Source organism: Scyliorhinus canicula, chromosome 12 (genome assembly GCF_902713615.1).
Source record: "Scyliorhinus canicula chromosome 12, sScyCan1.1, whole genome shotgun sequence".
NCBI classification, from domain to species: Eukaryota; Metazoa; Chordata; class Chondrichthyes; order Carcharhiniformes; family Scyliorhinidae; genus Scyliorhinus; species Scyliorhinus canicula.
Genome location: NC_052157.1, coordinates 101,238,276 through 101,262,059, shown reverse-complemented (window position 1 = coordinate 101,262,059; position 23,784 = coordinate 101,238,276). Strand labels below are relative to the sequence as shown.

The window sequence follows — 23,784 nt, the reverse complement described above, 5'->3', positions numbered from 1 at the left end:
ATAAAAATGAAAGTGCTGGAAAAACCCAGCCTTCATTGAATTCCCACAGTGCAGAAAGAGGCTATTCAGTCCATCGAGTCTGAAAGAGCACTCTACGCCTAGGTTCCACTCGCTGCTCCATCCTCGTAACCTAACCTGTACATCCCTGGACACTAAGGGGCAATTGCAAATAGACAAAGGTGTGCAAGTTAGGTGGATTGGCCATGATAAATTTATCATGGCCAATCCACCTAACTTGCACATCTTTGCCTAACCTGCACATCTTTGGACTGTGGTAGAAAACTGGAGACCCGGATGGTAACCCACACAGGCATGGGGAGAACGTACAAACCCCAGAGACGGTCACTCAAAGATCGGCTTGAACTTGGGTCCCTTGCACTATGAGGCAGCAGTGTTAATTACTGTGCCACCATGACGTCCTATAATCTGGCATAACTCTTTCTCTCTCTCTCCCTCTCTCCACAGATGCAGCCAGACCTGTTGAGTTTTTCCAGCACTTTCGGCTTTTGTTAACACGCTAAGTTAAATAGTTCTCATCACAACCATAGGGCATCCCTAAGTACTTTATTGTCAATGAAGTCCTTTTGAAGTCCAGTCACTGCTGCAGGGTAAAAAATGTGGCTGCCAATATTTATATAGCAAGGTCCAGTAAACATCAATGAGAAAAATTAACCAATTTCAACTTTTTTTGCAAAACAAAACAAAATAGAACAGATGGTGAAAATCTGAAATAGAAACAGAAAATGCTGCAAATACTCAGCATGTACTTGCTGTGTAGTTTTCAAAAATTTGGTAGCAAAAACAGGAAAGCAGATTGTCTGAATGACTATACATTGAGTGAAACATGCAACAAGACCTAGATATCCTTGTATACCAGTCACTGAAAATAAGCATGCAGGTGCAGCAGGTGGTGAAAGCTGCAAATGGTATGTTGGCCTGCATAGAGAGAGGATTCAAGTACAAGAGCAGGGATGTCTTGCCACTATTACATAGGGCCTTGGTGAGGCCACACCTGGAATATTGCGCTTAGTTTTGGTCTTATCTGAGGAAGGCTGTTCTTGCTATAGAGGGGGTGCTTCTCTTAACAGCTGGACATACATTTCACGTGGATCTAATGATTTATTCACTTTCAAAGGTGTCAAACTCCTTAATATATCCTCTCACTATATTTCACGCATCCAATATTGCACACTTCTCCTCAACAATGACATCTGCGTCATCCCTCTCTTTTGTGAAGATAAATTGAAAGAGTCATGTTCACATCTGCTGCCTCCACACATACCTTTACGGTCTCTAATCAGCCCGACTCTGTCCTTACTTATCCTTTCATAGAATGCCTACAGTGCAGGAGGCCATTCGGCCCATTGAATCCGCACTACCCCTCTGAAAGAGCACCCCACCAAGGCCCACTCCCCCATCCCATCCCTGTAACCCCACCTAACCTTTGGACACGAGGGACAATAAATCATGGCCAGTTCACCTAACCTGCACATCTTTGGACTATAGAAGTAAATGAGAGGAAACGCACGCAGACACGGGGACAAAGTGCAAACTCCACAGCCAGTCACCCGAGGGCGGAATTGAATCCGGGTCCCTGCCGCTGTGAGGCAGCAGTGCTAACCACTGTGCCGCTGCTGTTAGTACATTATTGCTTCTGCACTTCTCAGCATAGCAGCACAGTGGTTAGCACAGTTGCTTCACAGCTCCAGGGTCCCAGGTTTGATTCCCGGCTTGGGTCACTATCTGTGCTGAGTCTGCACGTTCTCCCCGTGTCTGTGTGTGTTTCTTCTGGGTGCTCCGGTTTCCTCCCACAGTCCAAAGATGTGCAGGTTAGGTGGATTGGCCCCGCTAAATTGCCATGTCCAAAAAAGGTTAGATAGGGTTACTGGGGATGTGTGGCGTGTTCTTTCCAAGGGTCGGTGCAGACTCGATGGGCCGAATGGCCCCCTTCTGCACTGTTAATTCCGTGTCTATGTCTCTATGTCTAATCTGCATTTTTATTTCCTTCTGATTGCTTGGGGGTCTATAGTTCATTCCCAGCTGTGTGATCGTTCCTTCTATACTCAATCCATATGGGCCTCCTTTTATTATTCCAGCCATTTTGATACTACACTTGTTTCTTTTACCACAACTGTGACCGTAGCTCCTTTTCTAGCCCCTCTGCACCTTGCCAGTAATCCTGTAACCAGGAAATTTTAGTTGGCATTAAGCCATGCTTCATTAGCTATGATATCACACTTCCAAGTGTCTATCTGTGCCCTAGCTCATCAGTCTTATCCATGAGATTATTGATCACTTAACAGGGGCAAAACATGGCCCAGTGGTTAGCACTGCTGCCTACAGTGCTGAGGACTCGGATTTGAAACACTGCCCTGGGTCACTGTCCGTTTGAAGATTTTAGCTTAGACGGGCAGCATGGTCGGCACAGGCTTGGAGGGCCGAAGGGCCTGTTCCTGTGCTGTACTTTTCTTTGTTCTTTGAGTTCTGCACATTTTTCCTGCGTCTGTGTGGGTTTCACCCCCACAACCCAAAGATGTGCAGGTTAGGTAGATTGGCCATGCTAAATTGCCCTTTAATTGGAAAAAGAAATATGCTACTCTAAATTTCTCCAAAAAAAATTAATCACCGAATAACTGCTTTGTTGTTTACTTCTAGCCTTTTCTTGCTCTGCCTTCCACACTTGCTTAAAAAGTTCCTGCCTCCCGTTTCCAGCTTCTTTTTCTTCTGAATCTATGTTGCGATTCCCATTCCCGATGTTATTTAAACTTTGCCCAACAGCACTATCAGTGTCCCACTACAATACTGGTCCCATCCCTGTTGAGGCACAGCCCATCCGGCTTGTATTAGTCCCATCTTCCCCCAGAGCTGGCTCCAGGCAGCTCAAACCCGCCATCTCTCCAGACAACTGCACAATCTGCCGTCTTCTGTATTCACTTCCACCTGGCACTCGGAGTTGTTCAGCTATATTCATGTTATTTTACTGGAGGGGAGCAGGAACGGGGGAATGTTGTTGCCAGATTACAAACTGAATTAGTCACTTCAGTGCAGCTTTGTAATTTATCTTGGGATATTCTACACAGCTCCACAACTGTGGGAACTAGTGACATGCTACAGTATTTTGTGCTGCCACTTGTTCGTTTCACTGAAATTGTTTGGTATTTGGAAAAGTGCTGATGATCCAAGGAGTAAATAGCTAGAGTGTGCTCAATTGTGCTGAATCAAACTGATTTAAAAAAACACCTACTACATAAACAGAATTTTATCAGCATATCTCAAGTTCTGGATGAAACTGTAGCTAATTACAGGTATTAGTATTGCAATGCCAGGTACCTGGCTACTGGTGTCATCAGAGCTCTTTTTGACATAATCCTCCAGCTCCTGTTTTTCCTTCAATGTTCTTTCCAACTGCTCATTGGCCTGACGTAGCATCACCTGAAGTTTCTTTACCTGTAGAGTTATTAAGTAGATAGACACAGCATCAGAAAGAGTCCAATGCATGGTATCGCTTTTAGCACAAGACAAATTTATTTCAATTATTTTTATACTCAATGTCTTCTGGGGAAAGGGTCACTGATCTAAATGAACAGAAGTAGCTATTATTCTGTGCCCGTGTAGAGAGAGAGCACCCATGACTGATAGAGAGAGAGAATCAAAAGGACAAAATGAAAAAGGGTGTGTGGAAGAGGTCATCATGCTAAACATCACCCTATCTGTCCTCTTCACAGGTGATGACTGCCATGTATTTTCAGCATTTTTTGTTTCAAGTGAGTACAAAGCTTTGTCAAGATTTTTTTCTTTAAATAAATATCTTGCATGCATTATGTGGATTTGTTGATTTGTAATATTTAGCAACAAAGAACACCACAGCAAGGAACAGGCCCTTCGGCCCTCCAAGCCTGCTCCTATCTAGACCAAGCACCTGTACCCTTCTATACCCCATCTGTTCATGTGCCTATCCAGATAAGTCTTAAAGGTCGCTAATGTATCTGCCTCAACCACCTCACTTGGCAGTGCATTCCAGGCCACTACCACCCTGTGTGTAAAAAACGTACCCCACACATCTCCACTGAACCTTCCCCCCCCCCCCCCCCCCCCATCACCTTGAACTTGTGCCCCCTTGTAATTTTCAATTCCGCCTGGGAAAAATCCTTCAACTGTTCACCCTATCTATACCCCTCATAATTTTATAAACTTCTATCAGGTCGTCCCTCAGCCTCTGTCTCTCGAGGGAGAACAATCAAAGTTCATTCAATCTCTCCTCGTAGCTAATACCCTCCATACCAGGCAACATCCTGGTAAACCTTTTCTGTACTCCCTCCAAAGCCTCCACGTCCTTTTGGTAGTGTGGTGACAGAATTGGACACAGTATTCCAAATGCGGCCGAACCAACTTCTATACAACAGTAACAATGACTATGTGGATTTGTTGGTTTATAATATTTCAGCAACAATGCCATATCTATCACATGGCTACAAGCATTATTTTTTAAAAAAATCATCAGTAGGATGTAGGCATTACTGACTAGGCCAGCATTTATTGGCCATCCCAAGTGCCTTGAGAATAAAAGAAGAAAAGAACAAAGAAAAGTACATGATGTGGAGATGCCGGCGTTGGACTGGGGTGAGCACAGTAAGAAGTCTTACAACACCAGGTTAAAGTCCAACAGGTTTGTTTCAAACACGAGCTTTCGGAGCACTGCTCCTTCCTCAGTACCACATCCCATAATATTGTTACTTAACAAAAATCTATTTATCTCAGATTAAAAATTAACAACTGATCGAGCTTCAAATTCTGTTTGTGGGAGGGAGTTCCAAATCTCTACCACCCTTTGAGGGAAGAAATTATTCCTAACATCTCTCCTGAACGGTCTAGCCCTAATTTTATGAATTTTAAGAATACGCCCCCTTGTTTTAGAATCTCCAACCAGTGGAACAAAGACATAGAACAAAGAAAAGTACAGCACAGGAAGAGGCCCTTCGGCCCTCCAAGCCTGCGCTGACCATGCTGCCTGTCTAAACTAAAATCTTCTACACTTTCGGGGTCCGTATCTCTCCATTCCCATCCTATTCATGTATTTGTTAAGATGCCCCTTAAACATCACTATCGTCCCCTCTTCCACTACCTCCTCCGGCAGCGAGTTCCAGGCACCCAGTACCCTCTGTGTAATAAACTTGTCGCGTACTTCTCCTCAAAACCTTGCCCCTCACACCTTAAACCTATGCCCCCCGAGTAATTGACCCCTCTGCCATGGGGAAAAAGTATCTGACTATCCACTCTGTCTATGCCCCTCATAATTTTGTAAACCTCTATCAGGTCGCCCCTCAACCTCTTTCGTTCCAGTGAGAACTTGGTTTAGTTTATTCAACCTCTCGTTTATCTAGTTTATCTTTTTCGACCCTGTCTTTCCCTGTTGATATCTTGAATACTTTTATCAGCTCATACCTTAAACCTTCTAAATTCTAGCAAAAACAGAAATTCATTCCAAGGAGGGATAAACATGCAAAGGGGAGGACGAGGATCCATGACTCACGAGGGAAGTCAAGGACAGCATAAAAGTAAAAGAAAAAGCATACAAAGTGGCGAGGATTAGTAGGAAGACAGAGGATTGGGAAGCCCTTAAAAGCGAGCAGAGGACAACTAAAAAAGCAATAAGGGGAGAGAAGATGAAATATGAGTGTAAGATAGCTAGTAATATAAAAGAAGATAGCAAGAGTTTGTTCAACATATAAAAGGTAAGGGAAGGAAAAATAGACACTGGACCACTGGAAAGCGTGGCTGGAGAAGTAATAATAGGAAACAAAGGAATTACAGAGGAACTGAATAGTTACTTTGCAACAGTTTTCATGGTGGAAGACACTAGCGGTATACCAAAACTCCAGGAGAATCAGGGGGCAGTGGTGCGTGCAGCGGCCATCACTAAGGAAAAGGTTCCGGGGAAACTGAAAGGTTTGCAGGTGGATAAATCAACTGGACCGGAAGGACTACACCCCAGGGTCCTAAAAGAGATAATTGAGGAGATTGTGGAGACATTGGCAGTGATCTTTCAGGAATCACTGGAGGCATGGAGGGTCCCAGGGGACTGGAAAATTACTAATATAACACCCTTGTTTAAGAAGGGAGGAAGGCAGAAGACGGGAAATTATAGGCCGGTTAGCCTGACTTCTGTCATTGGTAAGATTTTAGTCCATTATTAAAGATGAGATTGCGGAGTACTTGGAAGTACATGATAAAATAGGACTGAGCAGGGTTTTGTCAAGGGGAGGTCATGTCTGACAAATCTGTTAGACTTCTTTGAAGAGGTAACAAGGAAGTTAGACAAAGGAGAACCACTGGACGTAATCTATTTAGATTTCCAGAAGGCCTTTGACAAAGTACCGTATAGGAAGCTATTAAATAGTTTAAGAGCTCATTGCGTTAAGGGTTAGAATCTTAGAATTTACAGTGCAGAAGGAGGCCATTTGGCCCACTGAGCCTGCAGTGGCCCTAGGAAAAGGCACCCAACTTTTTTTTGTAAAATATTTTATTGTGGCATTTGTGATTTTATAACAGTAACAGTAAACCATATACAAACTATAAACATAGTGTAAAAACCCTCTACCTCCCTCATAGGTCCCACCTTCCGAGAACAGTAATCTAGACTAACCCTCCTCCACCCACCCCTGCTGAGTTAATTTTATCTGAAGAAGTTGACAAACAACTGCCACCTCCAGATGAACCCTAGTGTTGACCCTCTTAGAACGAACTTGATTTTCTCAAGACTGAGAAAGCCGGCCACGTCATTGACCTAGGTCTCTGATTTTGGGGGCTTGGAGTCCCTTCATGCTAACAGTATCCATCTCCGGGCTACCAGAGAGGCAAAGGCCAAGATGTCGGCCTCTCTTGCCCCTTGGACTCCTGGGTCCTCCGACACTCCAAAAATCGCCACCTGTGGACTCGGTGCCACCCTTGTTTTTAACACCGTGGACATGACGTCTGCAAAACTCTGCCAGAATCCCCTAAGCTTCGAACATGCCCAAAACATGTGGACATGGTTCGCTGGCCCTCACGCGCACCTTGCACACCTGTCTTCTATCCCATCCGGGCCACCGTCATGTGTGCCAGGTGAAAGGGCACCCAACTTAAGCCCACGCCTCCACCCTATCCCCGTCACCCAGTAACCCCACCTAACCCTTTGGACACCAAGGATAATTTAGCATGGCTAATCCAGCTAACCTGCACATCTTTGGACTGTGGGAGGAAACCAGAGCACCCGGAGGAAACCAATGCAGACAAGGGGAGAAAGTGCAAACTCCACACAAGACAGATACCCGAGGGCAGAATTGAACCCAGGTTCTTGGAGCCGTGAGGCAGCAGTGCTAACCACTGTGCTGCCCATAACATATTGGCTATCTTCTGAATCCGAATAAATATCTCTTCCATACATTTTTTAAAAAAAACTCCAATTAAAGGGCAATGTAGCATGACCAATCCACCTACTTTTGCACATCCTTGGGATGCGACGGTGCAAACTCCACACGCACAGTGACCTGACGCCGGGATCAAACCTGGGTCCACGTCACAATGAGGCAGCAGAGCTAACCACTGCATCACTGTGCCGCCTGGCATGGATAGAGGATTGGCTGACTGACAGAAGGCTGAGAGTGGGGATAAAGGGGTCTTTTTCAGGATGGCAGCCGGTGACTAGTGGTTTGCCTCAGGGATCAGTGCTGGGACCACAACTTTTCACAATATTCATTAATGATCTGGAAGAAGGAACTGAAGGCACTGATGCTAAGTTTGCAGATCGTACAAAGTGGGCAGCACGGTAGCATAGTGGTTAGCACAGGTCCCCGGCTTGGGTCACTATCTGTGCGGAGTCTGCACGTTCTTCCCGTGTCTGCGTGGGTTTCCTCCGGGTGCTCCGGTTTCCTCCCACAAGTCCTGAAGGACGTGCTATTAGGTAATTTGGACATTATGAATTCTCCCTGTGTACCTGAACAGGTGCCGGAATGTGGCGACTAGGGGATTTTCACAGTAACTTCATTGCAGTGTTAATTTAAGCCTACTTGTGACAATAAAGATTATTATAAAGATTATTATAGATCGGAGGAGGACAGATAGTATTGAGGAAGCAAGGGGGCTGCATAAGGGGTTGGACAGGCTAGGAGAGTGGGCAAAGAAGTGGCAGATGGAATGTAATACGGAAAAGTGTGAGGTTATACACTTTGGTAGGAAAAATGGAGGCATAGACTAATTGGGAAAATGCTTAGGAAATCAAAAGCACAAAGGGACTTCAGAGTCCTAGTTCAAGATTCTCTTAAGGTTCACGTGCAGGTTCACTCAGAAGTTAGAATGGCACATGCAATGGTAGCATTCATGTCGACAGGGTGAGAATACATAAGAACTAGGAGCAGGAGTAGGCCATCTGGCCCCTCGAGCCTGCTCCGCCATTCAATGAGATCATGGCTGATCTTTTGTGGACTCAGCTCCACTTTCCTGCCGGAACACCATAACCCTTAATTCCTTTATTCTTCAAAAAATTATCTATCTTTATTTTAAAAACATTTAATGAAGGAGCCTCAACTGCTTCACTGGGCAAGGAATTCCATAGATTCACAACCCTTTGGGTGAAGAAGTTTCTCCTAAACTCAGTCCCCTTATTTTGAGGCTATGCCTCCTAGTTCTGCTTTCACCTGCCAGTGGAAACAACCTGCCCGCATCTATCCTATCTATTCCCTTCAGAATTTTATATGTTTCTATAAGATCCTCCCTCATCCTTCTAAATTCCAACGAGTACAGTCCCAGTCTACTCAATCTCTCCTCGTAATCCAACCCCTTCAGCTCTGGGATTAACCTCGTGAATCTCCTCTGCACACCCTCCAGCGCCAGTACGTCCTTTCTCAGGTAAGGAGACCAAAACTGAACACAATACTCCAGGTGTGGCCTCACTAACACCTTATACAATTGCAGCATAACCTCCCTAGTCTTAAACTCCATCCCTCTAGCAATGAAGGACAATATTCCATTTGCCTTCTTAATCACCTGTTGCACCTGTAAACCAACTTTTTGCGACTCATGCATGAGCACACCCAGGTCTCTCTGCACAGCAGCATGTTTTAATATTTTATCATTGAAATAATAATCCCGTTTGCTGTTATTCCTACCAAAATGGATAACCTCACATTTGTCAACATTGTATTCCATCTGCCAGACCCTAGCCCATGCACCTAACCTGGCCAAATCCCTCTGCAGACTTCCAGTATCCTCTGCACTTTTTTCTTTATCACTCATCTTAGTGTTGTCTGCAAACTTGGACACATTGCACTTGGTCCCCAACTCCAAATCATCTATGTAAATTGTGAACAATCGTGGGCCCAACACTGATCCCTGAGGGACACCACTAGCTACTTATTGCCAACCAGAGAAACACCCATTAATCCCCACTCTTTGCTTTCTATTAATTAACCAATCCTCTATCCATGCTACTACTTTACCCTTAATGCCATACATCTTTATCTTATGCAGCAACGTTTTGTGTGGCACCTTGTCAAAGGCTTTCCAGATATACCACATCCATTGGCTCCCTGTTATCTACCGCACTGGTAATGTCCTCAAAAAATTCGACTAAATTATTTAGGCATAGCCTGCCCCTTATGAATCCATGCTGCGCCTGCCCAATGGGACAATTTCCATCCAGTTGCCTCGCTATTTCTTCCTTGATGATAGATTCCAGCATCTTCCCTACTACTGAAGTTAAGCTCACTGGCCTATAATTACCCGCTCTCTGCCTACCTCCTTTTTTAAACAGTGGTGTCACGTTAGCTAATTTCCAATCCGCCTGGACCACCCCAGAGTCTAGTAAATTTTGGTAAATTATCACTAGTGCATTTTTTTTTTAAATTTAGAGTACCCAATTATTTTTTCCAATTAAGGGGCAATTTAACATGGCCAATCCACCTATCCTGCACATCTTTTGGGTTGTGGGGGTGAAATCCACGCAGACACGGGGAGAATGTGAAAACTCCTCATGGACAGTGACCCAGGGCCGGGATTCGAACCCGGGTCCTCAGCGCCATAGGAAGCAATGCTAACCACTGTGCCACCGTGCTGCCCATCACTAGTGCATTTGCAATTTCCCTAGTCATCTCTTTTAGCACTCTGGGATGCATTCCATCAGTGCCAGGAGACTTGTCTATCTTTTGCCCCTTTAGCTTGCCCATCACTACCTCCTTAGTGATAACAAGGTCCTCACCTGTCATAGCCTCATTTCTATCAGTCACTGGCATGTTATTTGTGCCTTCCACTGTGAAGACCGACGCAAAAAACCTGTTCAGTTCCTCAGCCATTTCCTCATCTCCCATTATTAAATCTCCCTTCTCATCCTCTAAAGGACCAATATTCTCATCCTCTAATACAAGACTAGGGATGTACTTCTGAGGCTGTATAATGCTCTGGTCAGAACCCATATGGAGTATTGTGAACAGTTTTGGGCCCCATACCTAAGGAAGGTTGTGCTGGCCTTGGAAAGGGTCCAGAGGAAGTTCACAAGAATGATCCCTGGAATGAAGAGTTTCATAGAATTTACAGTGCAGAAGGAGGCCACTCGGCCCATCGAGTCTGCATTGGCTCTTGGAAAGAGCACCCTACCCGAGGTCAACACCTCCGCCCTATCCCCACAACCCAGTAACCCCACCCAACACTAAGGGCAATTTATCATGGCCAATCCACCTAATCTGCACATCTTTGGACTGTGGGAGGAAACCGGAGCACCCAGAGGAAACCCACGCACACACGGTGAGGATGTGCAGACTCCGCACAGACAGTGACCCATCCGGAATCGAACCTGGGACCCTGGAGCTGTGAAGCAATTGTGCTATCCACAATGCTACCGTGCTGCCCTATGTTTGTCATATGAGGAGCGGTTGAGGGCTCTGGGTCTGTACTTTTTGGAGTTTAGAAGGATGAGGAGGAATCTTATTGTAATTTAGGATACTGCGAGGCCTGGATAGAGTGGATGTGGAGAGGATGTTTCCACTAGTAGGAAAAGCTAGAACCAGAGGGCACAGCCTCAGACTAAAGGGACTATTCTTTAAAGCAGAGATGAATTTCTTCAGCCAGGGGGCAGTGAATTTGTGGAACTCTTTGCCACAGAAGGCTGTGGAGGCTAAATTAGTGAGTGTTTTTAAGACAGAGATAGATAGGTTCTTGATTAATGAGGGGTTCAGGGGTTATGGGGAGAAAGCAGGAGAATGGGGATGAGAATAATATCAGCCATGATTGAATGGCAGAGCATACTCGATGGGCCGAGTGCCTAATTCTGCCCCTATGTTTGTGGTCTAATGCGAGTAACCTCTCCTTGTAACTCAATCCATGTAATCCAGGTATCATTCTTGTAAATTTACGTTGCAGTCCCTCTATGCCCAAATATGGGGCTCAGAACTGTTCACAGTACTCCAAGTGGGGTCTATTCAGAGTTTTGTGTAGCTGCAGCAAAACCCCTCTGGCCTTTATATTCCAATCCTCTAGATATAAAGTGTAGCATTCCATTAGCCTTATTTACTATTTTCTGCTTGTTCCTGGCATTTTAAAGACTTAAGCACCCGAACCCTTCAGTCTCTTTGGACATCCACTGTACCTAACCTCTTTCCATTTAGAAAGCACTCTTCTCTATTTTTTTTGGTACAAAATGGATAACCTCACACTTGCTGACATTAAATTTGATCTGCCACAATTTTGCCCATTCACCTCGTCTGTCAATGTCTCCTTGCAATTTTCTGCTATCATCTAGGCTGTCTACAGTGCCACCTAACTTTGCATCATCCGCAAATTTGGATATGTAACTTTCTCTGCCACCATCCAAGTCATTAATTAATAATGTGACTAATTGAGGCCGCAACACAGATTAATGTGGTCCACCACTAGTCACTTCCTTCCAATTAAAATAATTACCCATTAACCCCACTTTGTCGCCTGTCATCCTAACCATGTCAATAATTTGCCCTCAACTCCGCGGGCTTCCACATTAGTTAACAGGCTCTTGTGTGGGACCTAATCAAATGCCTTCTGGAAGTCCATAAAAATAAAAAATAACATCCATAGACATTCCCCTGTCCTTAGTCACCGCTTCAAAAAATTCAATATGATTAGTCAACCATGACCTTCTTTTCATGAATCAATATTGGCTCTCCCTGATTGACCAAATTTTTTAAGGTGTTCAGTTATCCCATTCCTGATTATAGACTCAGCAAATTCCCCACCAGACATTAGACCAACAAGGGAGTCAATGATTATCGTGAGTAGGTGGAATGTGGAGCTGAGGCCACAGTCAGATCAGCCATAGGGCTGATTGAGAGGGTAAAGTGGCCTCTTCCTGCTCCTAATTTGTATGTATGCATGAGCAAATGTCCCTATCTCTAAGCTTCTCCAACTCTAAAATCCTCAGGGATACCTGCACTCCTCCAGCTCTGTCCTCTTGGCATCCCCAATTTTAGTGCTCCATGACTGTCGTGGTGCCTTCAACAACCAAAGCCCGTTAAGTTTCCTCCATAAACCTCCACCTCATTTTCTTGCTTCAAGATGCTCCGTAAAACCTATGTTGTTTTGGTCATTTGCCCTCATATTGCTTTATGTGGCTCAATGTCATCTTTTATTTGATAATGCGCCTAAACCTCATGGGACCTTTTATTAAATCAAAGACACTATTTTGAAATGTGAGCCATTAATCATGCAGAGAGGTTATTTTAAATTATAAATTTAATTCCTTTCTTTGTGCTCTTAATCTTTCCTTGCCTGTTTTTTTCTCTCTTTCTGTTTCCAATTTGACCCCATTTCCTTTACCATCATTCCCACTGTTGCTTTCTCTATCCTTAAATTTCACTGGGTAAGGAGAGAAAGCACTGGACACAATGTTCAGGACGTCCCTGATGCTCCTCAGGGCAACACTATCAGTTCACATTTCCAGCAACTGGCAGAACAAAAATGTAACATGAAAGGTGTGGTTAAAAAAATATCCAATTCATGGCTCTTGCTGGAAGATGGTTCATTTCAGCAATTTCGGGGCGAATAAATTAACCAGGTACACTCTAACGAAAGGGTTAACCACAAAAATACAACTTGTTTTCTTCCTATAAAAAGATTTAAAACTAGCTAGTGGTGCAGCTAAATCTTTCCATTGATCATTACAATTCCTGTTGCATTAGTGAATTGTTTTAACGGAACAATTCCTAATTGTAGATCTGATTGGATAAATTATTGCACATATATGACAAGCTGTTAATTCAAATGCCTGTGTTACTTTACAGTACTTCTCATTAAATAGGTACCATTTATTTTTAACGGCAAAACGAGCAGAGAAACAGAGACAGGGAGCCATCACAGATTTAAAACTCAATTTTGCATTGTGAAATATCTTACTTGTACAATTGAATGTTTACTTCTTTCCTGCCTTGTTGTTACTGATAAAAACTTACAAGCTTATGCTTGTTTAGAGCAAATCAGAAGCAGAACTATTGCTAACTGCTGCCAGGCAAACGTTTTATTAACTAAATCACTTTAACCAAGAGGTGTGATGCCCATTGCAGCATTCCAGATGCTTCTCTTTTCAGTCCTTGGGAGATCTACTCAGCAACAATTTGTATTTATGTAGCGGGCTTAATTTACTTAACACAGTAAAATGGCCAAGGTGCTTCAAAAATATCAAACGTTGACATTGAGCTAAAGGAGAGGATATTAGAACAGGGACTAAAGTTTTACGGAGCATTCTACAGGAGGAGAGGCAGAAAGGTTTAGAGAGAGAACTTCAGAACATCATAGTTGGGTGACGAAAGTCATGATACGGCTGGAATACGGAGGAATACAGGTCCTCCGTAGGGTTGCAAGAGGTTAAAGAGACACGGAGGTGTAAAATCATTGTTTGGTTTGAATATAAGTCTAAGAATGTTAAAAGTCAATGTGTTGCCAGTAAGCACATGGGTGATGGGTGAATGGGACTTGGTGTGCATTAGGGCAGCAGTTTTGGAAACTTAGGTATATGGAGAGTGAGATGGGATGGCCGCGAGCAGAACAGTTGAACTGTTGAGTCTGGAAGTGGCGAAAGCATTGATGAGGGTTTGCTCGTAAGAACATAATTGCCTCAGGTCTTCAAAATTGTATTGGAGTGGGATGGCAGGAGTGTCAGCCAGCTTGATCTCAATCATGAAGCTTGGGTAGAAAGGGGTTTCGGTGGTTCTATCTGAAGGGTGCGGTAAATAACCCAACTCATTGTCTGGGATGTTAGAGATTTAGTGCAGCAGATAGGGTCATTTGTAGAAAAGAGAAGGAAATGTAACTGGGGTAAAGTTTGAGAGTGAATTGTTTTGATTTTGTCAGGGGATAAAAGCTGGCTGTGAAATAAGCTGTCATAGCACCACAGAAACTTTATCAAGGCATGTGATTGGGCAGAATCCAATTGTGCAGACTTTCTCTTCAGTGAAAAATAATCAAAGAGAAACAAAATTAAGGATGAAGATTTTATGGAATATGCTTTGTGATTGACAAAATAATAAATTAGGAAGGATAGAATAACGGGTTTAAAGATTTATTGCAAAGAGCAAAAAGAAAATTAACCAGCATTTCTGACCAATCAGCACTGTTCCACGATGGGCACAAGAAATAGTATATAATGATTCAGACAGAAAACGGCACCAGAAGATAGTAAACCATACCTTATCTGGACGTTTCATCATAGAATCATAGAATCTATAGTGCAGGACGAGGCCATTCGCCCATCGATTATTCACCGGCCCCTGAAAGGCCACCCTATCCATCCTATTCCCGTAACCCAGCAACCCCCCTAACTCTCCTCAGATTTGGAGCAGAGATACACCAGGAGAGTTGTTCATGTCACAGGAAACAAACAGTTTAAATACCACACGACAGTCAGTCTCACCTGGTCACGGGTCTCTGCCTCCTGCACTTGAACTGCTTGAAGCTGCTTTTCGTAATTTGAGCACATATCACAGCGGCGACCCAGCTTGTTTCCAGCATTCTGCACCTGGAGGGAAATATCAGGAAAAAAGGGCAGATAGCAACCAGTATTGTCCAAATAGAGACAGAAATCAATAATTGTAAAAATAGGTTGCTGATTTCCACTCTGGAATTGCTGTTCCCCTTGGAGCAGCAATTGTATGGCCTGTTTATCCGTAGATAATCTTCTTCCATATCTCAGGAAACAGGTCAACGAGATGCTCATCTTTCCAGCAATGTGCTCGACATAGCTAATAGATCGCTCCAAAAGTGGGCAAGGTCAAAAGTCCTTTAATTTTTCTCATCATTCCCCATCGCCTTAGGCAGCAAATGGCTTCTATCTATCACCTCTCCATGACCGAGATCAATAACTCACTGCATGAATACGCTAGCGGTTAGGGACTTGAGATAAGGGACAGTTTTGCAGCCGTAGAAGAGCTGACAGAGAGACTAAAACTAACGAACCGACAGGAACTCTGACATTTACAAGTCAAAAATGTTTTCTGCGAGGAGACCAACGAGGTACACTCGAGCCCCGAGAGACACAATGTTGGAGGATCTGCTGGATGTGGACATTATGGATAAAGGGAGCTGCGGGGACATATATGGACAGCTTTTAGAAAGGACGCTCTCACCACGGAGAAATGGGAGGAAGAATTAGGGATGGAAGTAGGGTAAGGACTCTGGAGCGAAGCACTGAACAGGGCCAACTCCACCTCCTGTGCAAGGCTCAGCCTCATGCAGTTTGAAGTGGTGCACAGAGCACACCTCACAAGAACCCGAATGAGCAGGTTCTTTCCGGAGGTGGAGGACAAATGTGAACGGTGCCAGGGAGGCCCAGCAATCACGCCTACATGTTCTGGGCCTGCCTCAGATTTGTCGGGCTCTGGACAGCCTTCTTTGAGTCGATGTTCAAGGTTGTGGGGGTGAAGGTCGAGCCGTGCTCGAGAATGGCATCAGACCAACCAGAACTTCATGTGAGGAAGAGGGCTGATTGCCCTTCCATTTGCTTCCCTAATCGCCCGCCAGAGAATCCTGCATGACTGGCGATCAGCAGCAAAACCCACAGCTGCAGACTGGCTGGCAGATTTATCGGAATTTCTCCATCTGGAGAAGATCAAGTACATCATCCGAGGGTCGGAAGGTGATTTCCACTAAGCTTCGAGGCCATTCATTGGTCTGTTCCAAGACCTATTCAAAGCCAACAGCAGATAGAATGGGGAGACAGAGAGGAGGGAACGCATGGGAACCACCAGGGTCACAGAAAGCAGACAGTAATGAGGGTGGTCAGGACAACAGGGAGAGAGCTGAAAAGGAACACTGCGTAAATTATAAATTACAACCGTTTTATCCATGTCTTCTACAATGCAAAAACATAAACTTTAATAAAAATATTTATACAAAAAAAGAACATGGTGGCAGAGTCCAGGGTAAAGTGGTAAAAAGGGTTATGGTCAGTCTTGGGGCTATCTCACCCAAGACACACATACAGTTACGTGGCTCAGTTTGCAGGAAATATAGAACTGAACTTTGCCCATAAAGTTTAAGTGTTAGAAGAAATGTCAAACTGTAATAGCCAAAACACAGTCATCAGCTGCAGTATTTATAGAGATTTTGTTCTGAAATCAACATTTTTTTTGTTAATATGCTCAAGGAAATATACTGATAGGCTTGAGGACATTTAAAATGCTTCACAACATAACTGTAAACAGGATAAAAAGTGAATATAAGGCCACATGAATGTTTGACAGATGTACAAGTTAAAATACCCACCTCCTGTTGTAGCAAATTCCATTCTTTCTCACTGACCATTCTGTACCCACTGGGAGCGCTATCCACTACCTGCGTAAGACTCGACAAAAGGGAAGCAGTCTCCTCTTGCTCAGGTGTGAGAGCTTTAATTGCTTTTTCTTGATCTTTTGTCAGTATGAAGGAACCAGACATCTGGAAAGAGCCAACTGAGACTGTATCAAAGTTCTCAGAAACAGAGTCTGCTCCAACTAATGGCCCAAAGTCAGACTCGTCCAGATTTCCTGCTGATTTTGCTTTGTGCCCACAACTTAAGCTCTTTGATTGCAAGGAGCCTGAAGTGCCGAGACTATCAGTGGACTGTACCCTCCGTAAGCCCTCTCGAAATGGCTCACCATCCTGTTTAGTAGCAGGACCTGCCATTGATGTCGACAAATCAGAATCCAAGGACTGTACAGAACTATGTATACTATTTCCACAAATCTAGAAAAAAATTGGAAAATTAATTGGAAAAGTTCAAAATGACAATGTTTTTAACCTACATAAATGGCATTTCCACAGCATCTTAGTCATTCCTACAATGCCAGTCTAATGGACAATGTCTGCAATCACTCAGGAGATAACATAGCTAACAAATAAGATGCCAGCTGTGGCTCAGTGATATATCTCTCATCTCAAAGTGTGTTAAATTTACAAAACCTGAGACACACGGCAAGGATAGCAGGCAAATGGGAACACCGCCACATGGAAGTTCCCCTCTGAGACACTCACCATCCTGACTTGAAAATACATCATCGTTCCTTCACTGTCACTGGGTCAAAATCGTGGAATTCCCGCCCAAACAGAACTGTGGATGCATCCACATGACCGGGACTACAGCAGCTCAGGCCAGCAACTCACCACCACCTTCTCAAAGGCAATCAGGGATGGGTAATAAATGCTGGCCCAGCCAGTGACGTCCACATCCCTCAAATGAATAAAGAGAAATTCCCACTCCAGAAACTTGAGCACATAATCCAGATTGACATTCCAGTGCAGCACTGTGGGAGTTTATAGAGTCATAAAGGTCTACAGCACAGAAAATTCCCTTTGGCCCATCGTGTCTGCACCAGTCAAAAACAACCATCTCACTTTCATAGAACATAGAACATTACAGCGCAGTACGGGCCCTTCGGCCCTCGATGTTGCGCCGACCTGTGAAACCATCTGAAGCCTATCTGACCTACACTATTCCATTTTCATCCATATGTCTATCCAGTGACCACTTAAATGCCCTTAAAGTTGGCGAGTCTACTACTGTTGCAGGCAGGGCATTCCACACCCCTATGTACCTGGATGCCGAGATCTCTCTCAAGCTACACTACCAAGCTACACTTTCCCGCACTTGGCATTGCTAAATGCTTCTTAAATGTTATGCCTCCATCAACCTTTCAGGTAAAGTTCCACACTCCCACCACCCTTCAGATTAAAAGGCTTTTCCTTACATCCCCACTAAGCCTCCTACCTCTTACCTTAAATCCATGCCCCCTGGTCATTGATCCCTACACCAAAAGCAAAGTTTTTTCCTGTCTACTCTACCCATATCCCTCATAATTTTATATATCTTCATCATGTCCCCTCTCAGTCTCATCTGCTCCAAGGAAAACAATCCCAGTCTATCTAATCTCTCTTCATAACTAAAACTCCCCAGCCCAGGCAAGATCCTGGTAAATCTCCATTACACCCTTTCCAGTGCTATCACATCCCTCCTATAATGTGGATTCCAGAACTGCACACAATACCCTAGCTGCGGCCGCACCAATGTTTTATACAGTTCCAGCATAACCTCCCTGCTCTTAAACTCTGTGCCTCAGCTAATAAAGGCAAGTATACCATATGCCTTCTTTTGAAAAAAAATTCCAATTAAGAGACAATTTAATCTACCAAATGGTGGAACAGGTTCAAAGGATCGAATTGCCTCCTGCTTCTATTTTCTATTTCTATGTTTACCCCGCGCATCTTTGAGTTGTGAGGGTGAAACCCATGCAGACACGGGAGCATGTGCAAATTCCACACGGACCCGGAGCCAGGAGTGTACCCGGGTCCTCGGACCCATCAGGCAGTAGTGCTAACCACAGCGCCGCCTACCATATGCCTTCTTAACCACCTTATCAACCTGCTCTATTATCTCAAGGGACTGGTGTACATCCACACCAAGGTCCCTCTGATCCTTGGTGCTTCCCAGTGCCTTGCCGTTTATCATGTATCCCTTTCCTTGTCCTGCCCAAGTGCATCACCTCACACTTATCCAGAATGAATTGCATTTGCCACTGATCAGCCCATCTGACCAGTCTGTTTATATCCTCCTGTAAACCAAGTCTATCCTCCTCACTATTTACCACCCCACCAATTTTCGTATCATCCGTGAGCTTACTGAACAACCCTCCGACATTCATATCAAAATCATTTATATAAACCACAAACTGCAAGGGCCCCAACACTGATCCCTGCGGGACTCCACTGGACACAGGCTTCCATACACCCCTCGGCCATCGCCCTCTCCTTCCTGCTACTTAGCCAATTCTGGATCCCTTTTGCCAAATTAGTGTGAAAGTGAGGGCTTAAATGGGTCGGTGCAGACGTGATGGGCCGAATGGCCTTTTTCTGCACTGTATGTTCTATGTTCACTATCGATTTCCCATGACCTTACCAAAAGCCTTACTGAAGGCCAAGTGAATGATGACAAATACATTTCCCTCATCTACACACCTCGTCACCTCTTTGCAAAATTCAATCAAATTGGTCAGACAAGACCTCCCCTCCCTTCAACAAAACCATGTTGACTGTCCTTGATTAATCCCCGCCTCTCCAAATGCAAATTAAGTCTGTCTCTCAGAATTGCTTCTTAGAGTTTCCCCACCATGGAGATTAGATTGACTGGCCTGTAGTTTTCTGGTTCATCCCTTCCTCCCTTTTTGAATAATGGTACCACATTGGCTCTTCTCCAGTCCTCAGGCACCTCTCCTGTGGCCAGAGAGGAATTGAAAATTATGGCCAGCACCCCTGCTATTTCCTCCCTTACCTCGCTCAACAGTCTGGGATACATTTCATCTGACCCTGCAGATTTGTCTACTTTCAAGCCTACCAGACCATTCAGAACCCGCTCTCTATCTATGTTAATTTCTGCACAGTCCTCTCCCTGATTTCTATACCAACACTGCCCCTCTCACTAGTGAACACCGATACAAAGTATTCATTTAGAACCCGACCTACATCCTCCGGCTCCACACACAAATTACCACTGTGGTCCTTAATGGGCCATATTCTTTCCCTAGTTATCCTTTTACCATTAATGTACTTGTAAAACAACATAGAACATAGAACAGTACAGCACAGAACAGGCCCTTCGGCCCTCGATGTTGTGCCGAGCCATGATCACCCTACTCAAACCCACGTATCCACCCTATACCCGTAATCCAACAACCCCCCCCTTAACCTTACTTTTTTAGGACACTACGGGCAATTTAGCATGGCCAATCCACCTAACCCGCACATCTTTGGACTGTGGGAGGAAACCGGAGCACCCGGAGGAAACCCACGCACACACGGGGAGGACGTGCAGACTCCGCACAGACAGTGACCCAGCCGGGAATCGAACCTGGGACCCTGGAGCTATGAAGCATTTATGCTAACCACCATGCTACCGTGCTAAAGGACTTTCCTTTATTTTACCTGCCAGTCCCTTTTTGCTCCGCTAATTTTTTTTTTAAAGTTCCCTCTTGGACATTCTAAATGCCTCCATGGCTTCTGCTGTTTTGAGCCCTCTATCTACCATAAGCCTCCATTTTTCTCCTTATCCAGTGCTTGATATCCAGGGTTCATTGGATTTGTTGGTCCCACCCTTTTTCCTGATTGGAACTTGTTGGCCCTGCACTCTCCTCATTTCCTTCCTGAATGCTTCCCACTGTTCTGTCACACTGTCACAGATCTACCTAAAAGTGTCTGCTCCCAGTCCACTCTGGCAAAACCATATCTCATTTTATTAAACTCGACCTTCCCCTTGTTGAGAACTTTGATCTCAGGTCCATTGTTGTCCTTTTCCATAACAATCCTGAATCTAATTGAGTTATGATCACTGTCTGCAAAATGCTCCCCCACTGATCCTTCAACCACTTGCTCGACTTTGTTACCTTTAAGTTCATGACCGCTCCTCTCTTGTAGGACCTTTTACCTACTGGCTTAAATGTTCTCCTCGACATATTTTAAGAATTCCGCTCCCTCTAAACCTTTTACACTGTGACTACCCCAGTTAATGTTGGGGAAGTTTAAATCCCCCACTATCCTATTACTTTAACACTTCTCGGAAATTTGCCTACATTTCTGCTCTTCTGTTTCTCTCAGACTATTTGGGGGCTATAGAACACTTCCAGAAATGTGATTACTTATTGTTGTTTTTTACGTTTACCCAGGAGGCTTCACTTAAAGAGCCTTCTAAGATGCTGCCCCTCCTTACTGCTGCAATTCGTTACTTTTAAGTCCTGATCAAAATTGTGACACCCCCTCTTCTATTTTACCTCCTTTCCCGTCTTACCTGAAGATCCACTATCCTGGAATAATGACCGACCAATCCTGTCCCCCTCTCAATAATGTTTCAGTGACGGCAATGACATCATACCCCCATGTTTTAATTTGTACCCTCAATTCATCTGCCCAGTTCATCAGACTCCTCGCATTAAAATAGATATCATCCAATCTTACCAAATCGTCTCTGGATTTAAATGGCTTATCATTTCTATGCCTTCCTGATTCACGCGGTCGGTCTCTTAATTTTTTTGTGCATCTCCCCCAACTGAACATCCTCTCAGGATCCCACCCCCTGCCAAGAGCGCTGTACTCTCAGAGGTATCATCTTTCTGAGATGTTAAACTGAAGGTCCAAAGATGGTGAGGTGGCACGCTAGCACAGTGGTTAGCACTGTTGCTTCACAGCACCAGGGACCCAGGTTTGATTCCCGGCTTGGGTCACCGTCTGTGCGGAGTCTGCACATTCTCACCGTGTATGCGTGGGTTTCCTCCGGGTTCTCCGGTTTCCTCCAACAAGTCCCGAGAAACGTGCTTGTTAGGTGAATTGGACATTCTGAATTCTCCCTCTGTGTACCCGAGTGTGGTAACTAGGGGATCTTCACAGTAACTTCATTGCAGTGTTAATGTAAATCTACTTTTTTTTAAAATAAATTTAGATTACCCAATTATTTTTACCAATTAAGGGGCAATTTAGTGTGGCCAGTCACATTTTTGGGGTTGTGGGGACGAAACCCACGCAGACACGGGGAGAATGTGCAAACTCCACACGGACAGTGACCCAGAGCTGTGATCGAACCTGGGACCTCAGCGCCGTGAGACAGCTGTGCTAACCACTAGGCCACCGTGCTGCCCGATGTAAGCCTACTTGTGGCATTAAGAAATATGATTTGGCTGGTGGCCAATGAATTGGCCCAAAAGGCTGTGCTCTGTCTGATAACAGGTGGCAATTGGATCCTATTCCACTGGGATGTTGTTCAGTGTCAAATGGGTTGAGTTTGGATTCAGTTTGATTCTGGCAGCACAGTGAAAGAAGGATCCAGCTAACTCTCTCCAGAAATATCCAGCTAACTCCCACCAGAAGGTTAGACTGGCACGGTAGCGTAGTACTTAGCATTGGGGCCTCAGGTCGTCGAGGACCCAGGTTCAATCCCGGCCCCGGTTCACTGTCTATGTAGAGTTTGTGCATTCTCCCCGTGTCTGCATGGGTCTCATCCCCACAACCCAAAGATATGCAGGATGGGTGATTGGCCATGCTAAATTGCCCCTTAATTGGAAAAAATAACTCTCTCCAGAAGACCACCGTCAGGGCTGTCTCTCTCTCCAGAATGCCTCTGGGTGCCATTTTCTGGAGCTACAGAGGTCTAAAGACTGAAAACAACTTTTGACGAGAAATAAGGTCCGTCTGTCGGAACCATTGTGAGCAATGCTACAGAGTATCCTAATGAATGGATCGACAAAGATCATCATTATAGGTTGTAAACCAAATACTTTAATCTGCAAGCTTACTGTGAAAAGTGTGCTAAAACCATGAGACACTTTATCCCCCCACTTACGATTTTTACCCCTTTCCACCTCTCTATGTTTGTCTGCCTTGTGTGTGTATAGAGGGTGGGGACAAGTTATAGTGGACATTAGCTATTAGTTTTTCGTTAACCAAGAATCTGGTGGAGGCAGGTTCCATTGGGAATCTCAAAATGAAATTGCATCAACAGGAAAGCTGATAGAATATTATAATTTATTGTGAGGGGATCAGATCACAAAAGCAGGGAGGTTTTGCTTCAGTTTTACAGGTCATTGAGAGACCACATCTGGAGTACTCTGTACAGTATTGGTCACCTTATTTAAATAAAGATGTAATGCATTAGAAGCAGAGAGGTAGACTGAGAACAGAAAAGCTTGGCCTGATTAAGCTGGTATTCACTGGAGTTTAGAAGAGTAAGAGGCGACTTGACGGAAACCTTTAAGGTCCTGGCAGGTTAGCTGTGGAGAGGATGTTTCCTTTTATGGGAGAATCAAAAACGAGAGGTCACTGTTTAAAAATAAGGGGTCACCCAATTAAGACAGAGATTAGGAGAATTTTTGTCTCTCAATGGGTCGTGAGTCTCTGGAACTGTCTTCCTCAAAACGCAGTGGAAACAGAGTCTGTGAATATTCTGAGGCAGAGCAAGATAGATCCTTGATTAACAAGGGGGCGAGATGTTATCGGGTGTGGACAGGAATGTGGGGTTGAGGTTACAATCAGATCAGCTATGACCTTATTGAATGGTGGAGCAGGCTCAAGGGTCCAAGTGGCCTCATCCTGCTCCTAATTTGTATGTATGTTTGAATGCATGGGCATATGTAATTAAAGGGAAAACAAATTACAGGGCTGTGGGGAAAGTTGGGAACTGAATTAATTGCTCTTCAGAGTTGAGAGCCGGCAGGAGCTCAATGGGCCTAATGGCCTCCCTCTATGCAGTAGCCATTCTATGATTCTATAAATCTGCAGTTA

General features: G+C 44.5%; 1 protein-coding gene across 1 annotated transcript in view; it reads right to left on the bottom strand.

Annotated features, from left to right (window-relative positions):
- rabep1 (rabaptin, RAB GTPase binding effector protein 1) overlaps window positions 1-23,784 on the bottom strand; it is a gene marked incomplete at its 5' end in the record, with an annotated part of 132,950 nt that overhangs the window by 68,350 nt on the left and 40,816 nt on the right. Inside the window, 3 exons of the mRNA XM_038813590.1 lie at window positions 3,331-3,447; window positions 14,906-15,010; window positions 16,756-17,214. Of these exons, the coding sequence (XP_038669518.1) occupies window positions 3,331-3,447; window positions 14,906-15,010; window positions 16,756-17,214 (681 nt within the window). The remainder of the gene's footprint in view (window positions 1-3,330; window positions 3,448-14,905; window positions 15,011-16,755; window positions 17,215-23,784) is intronic.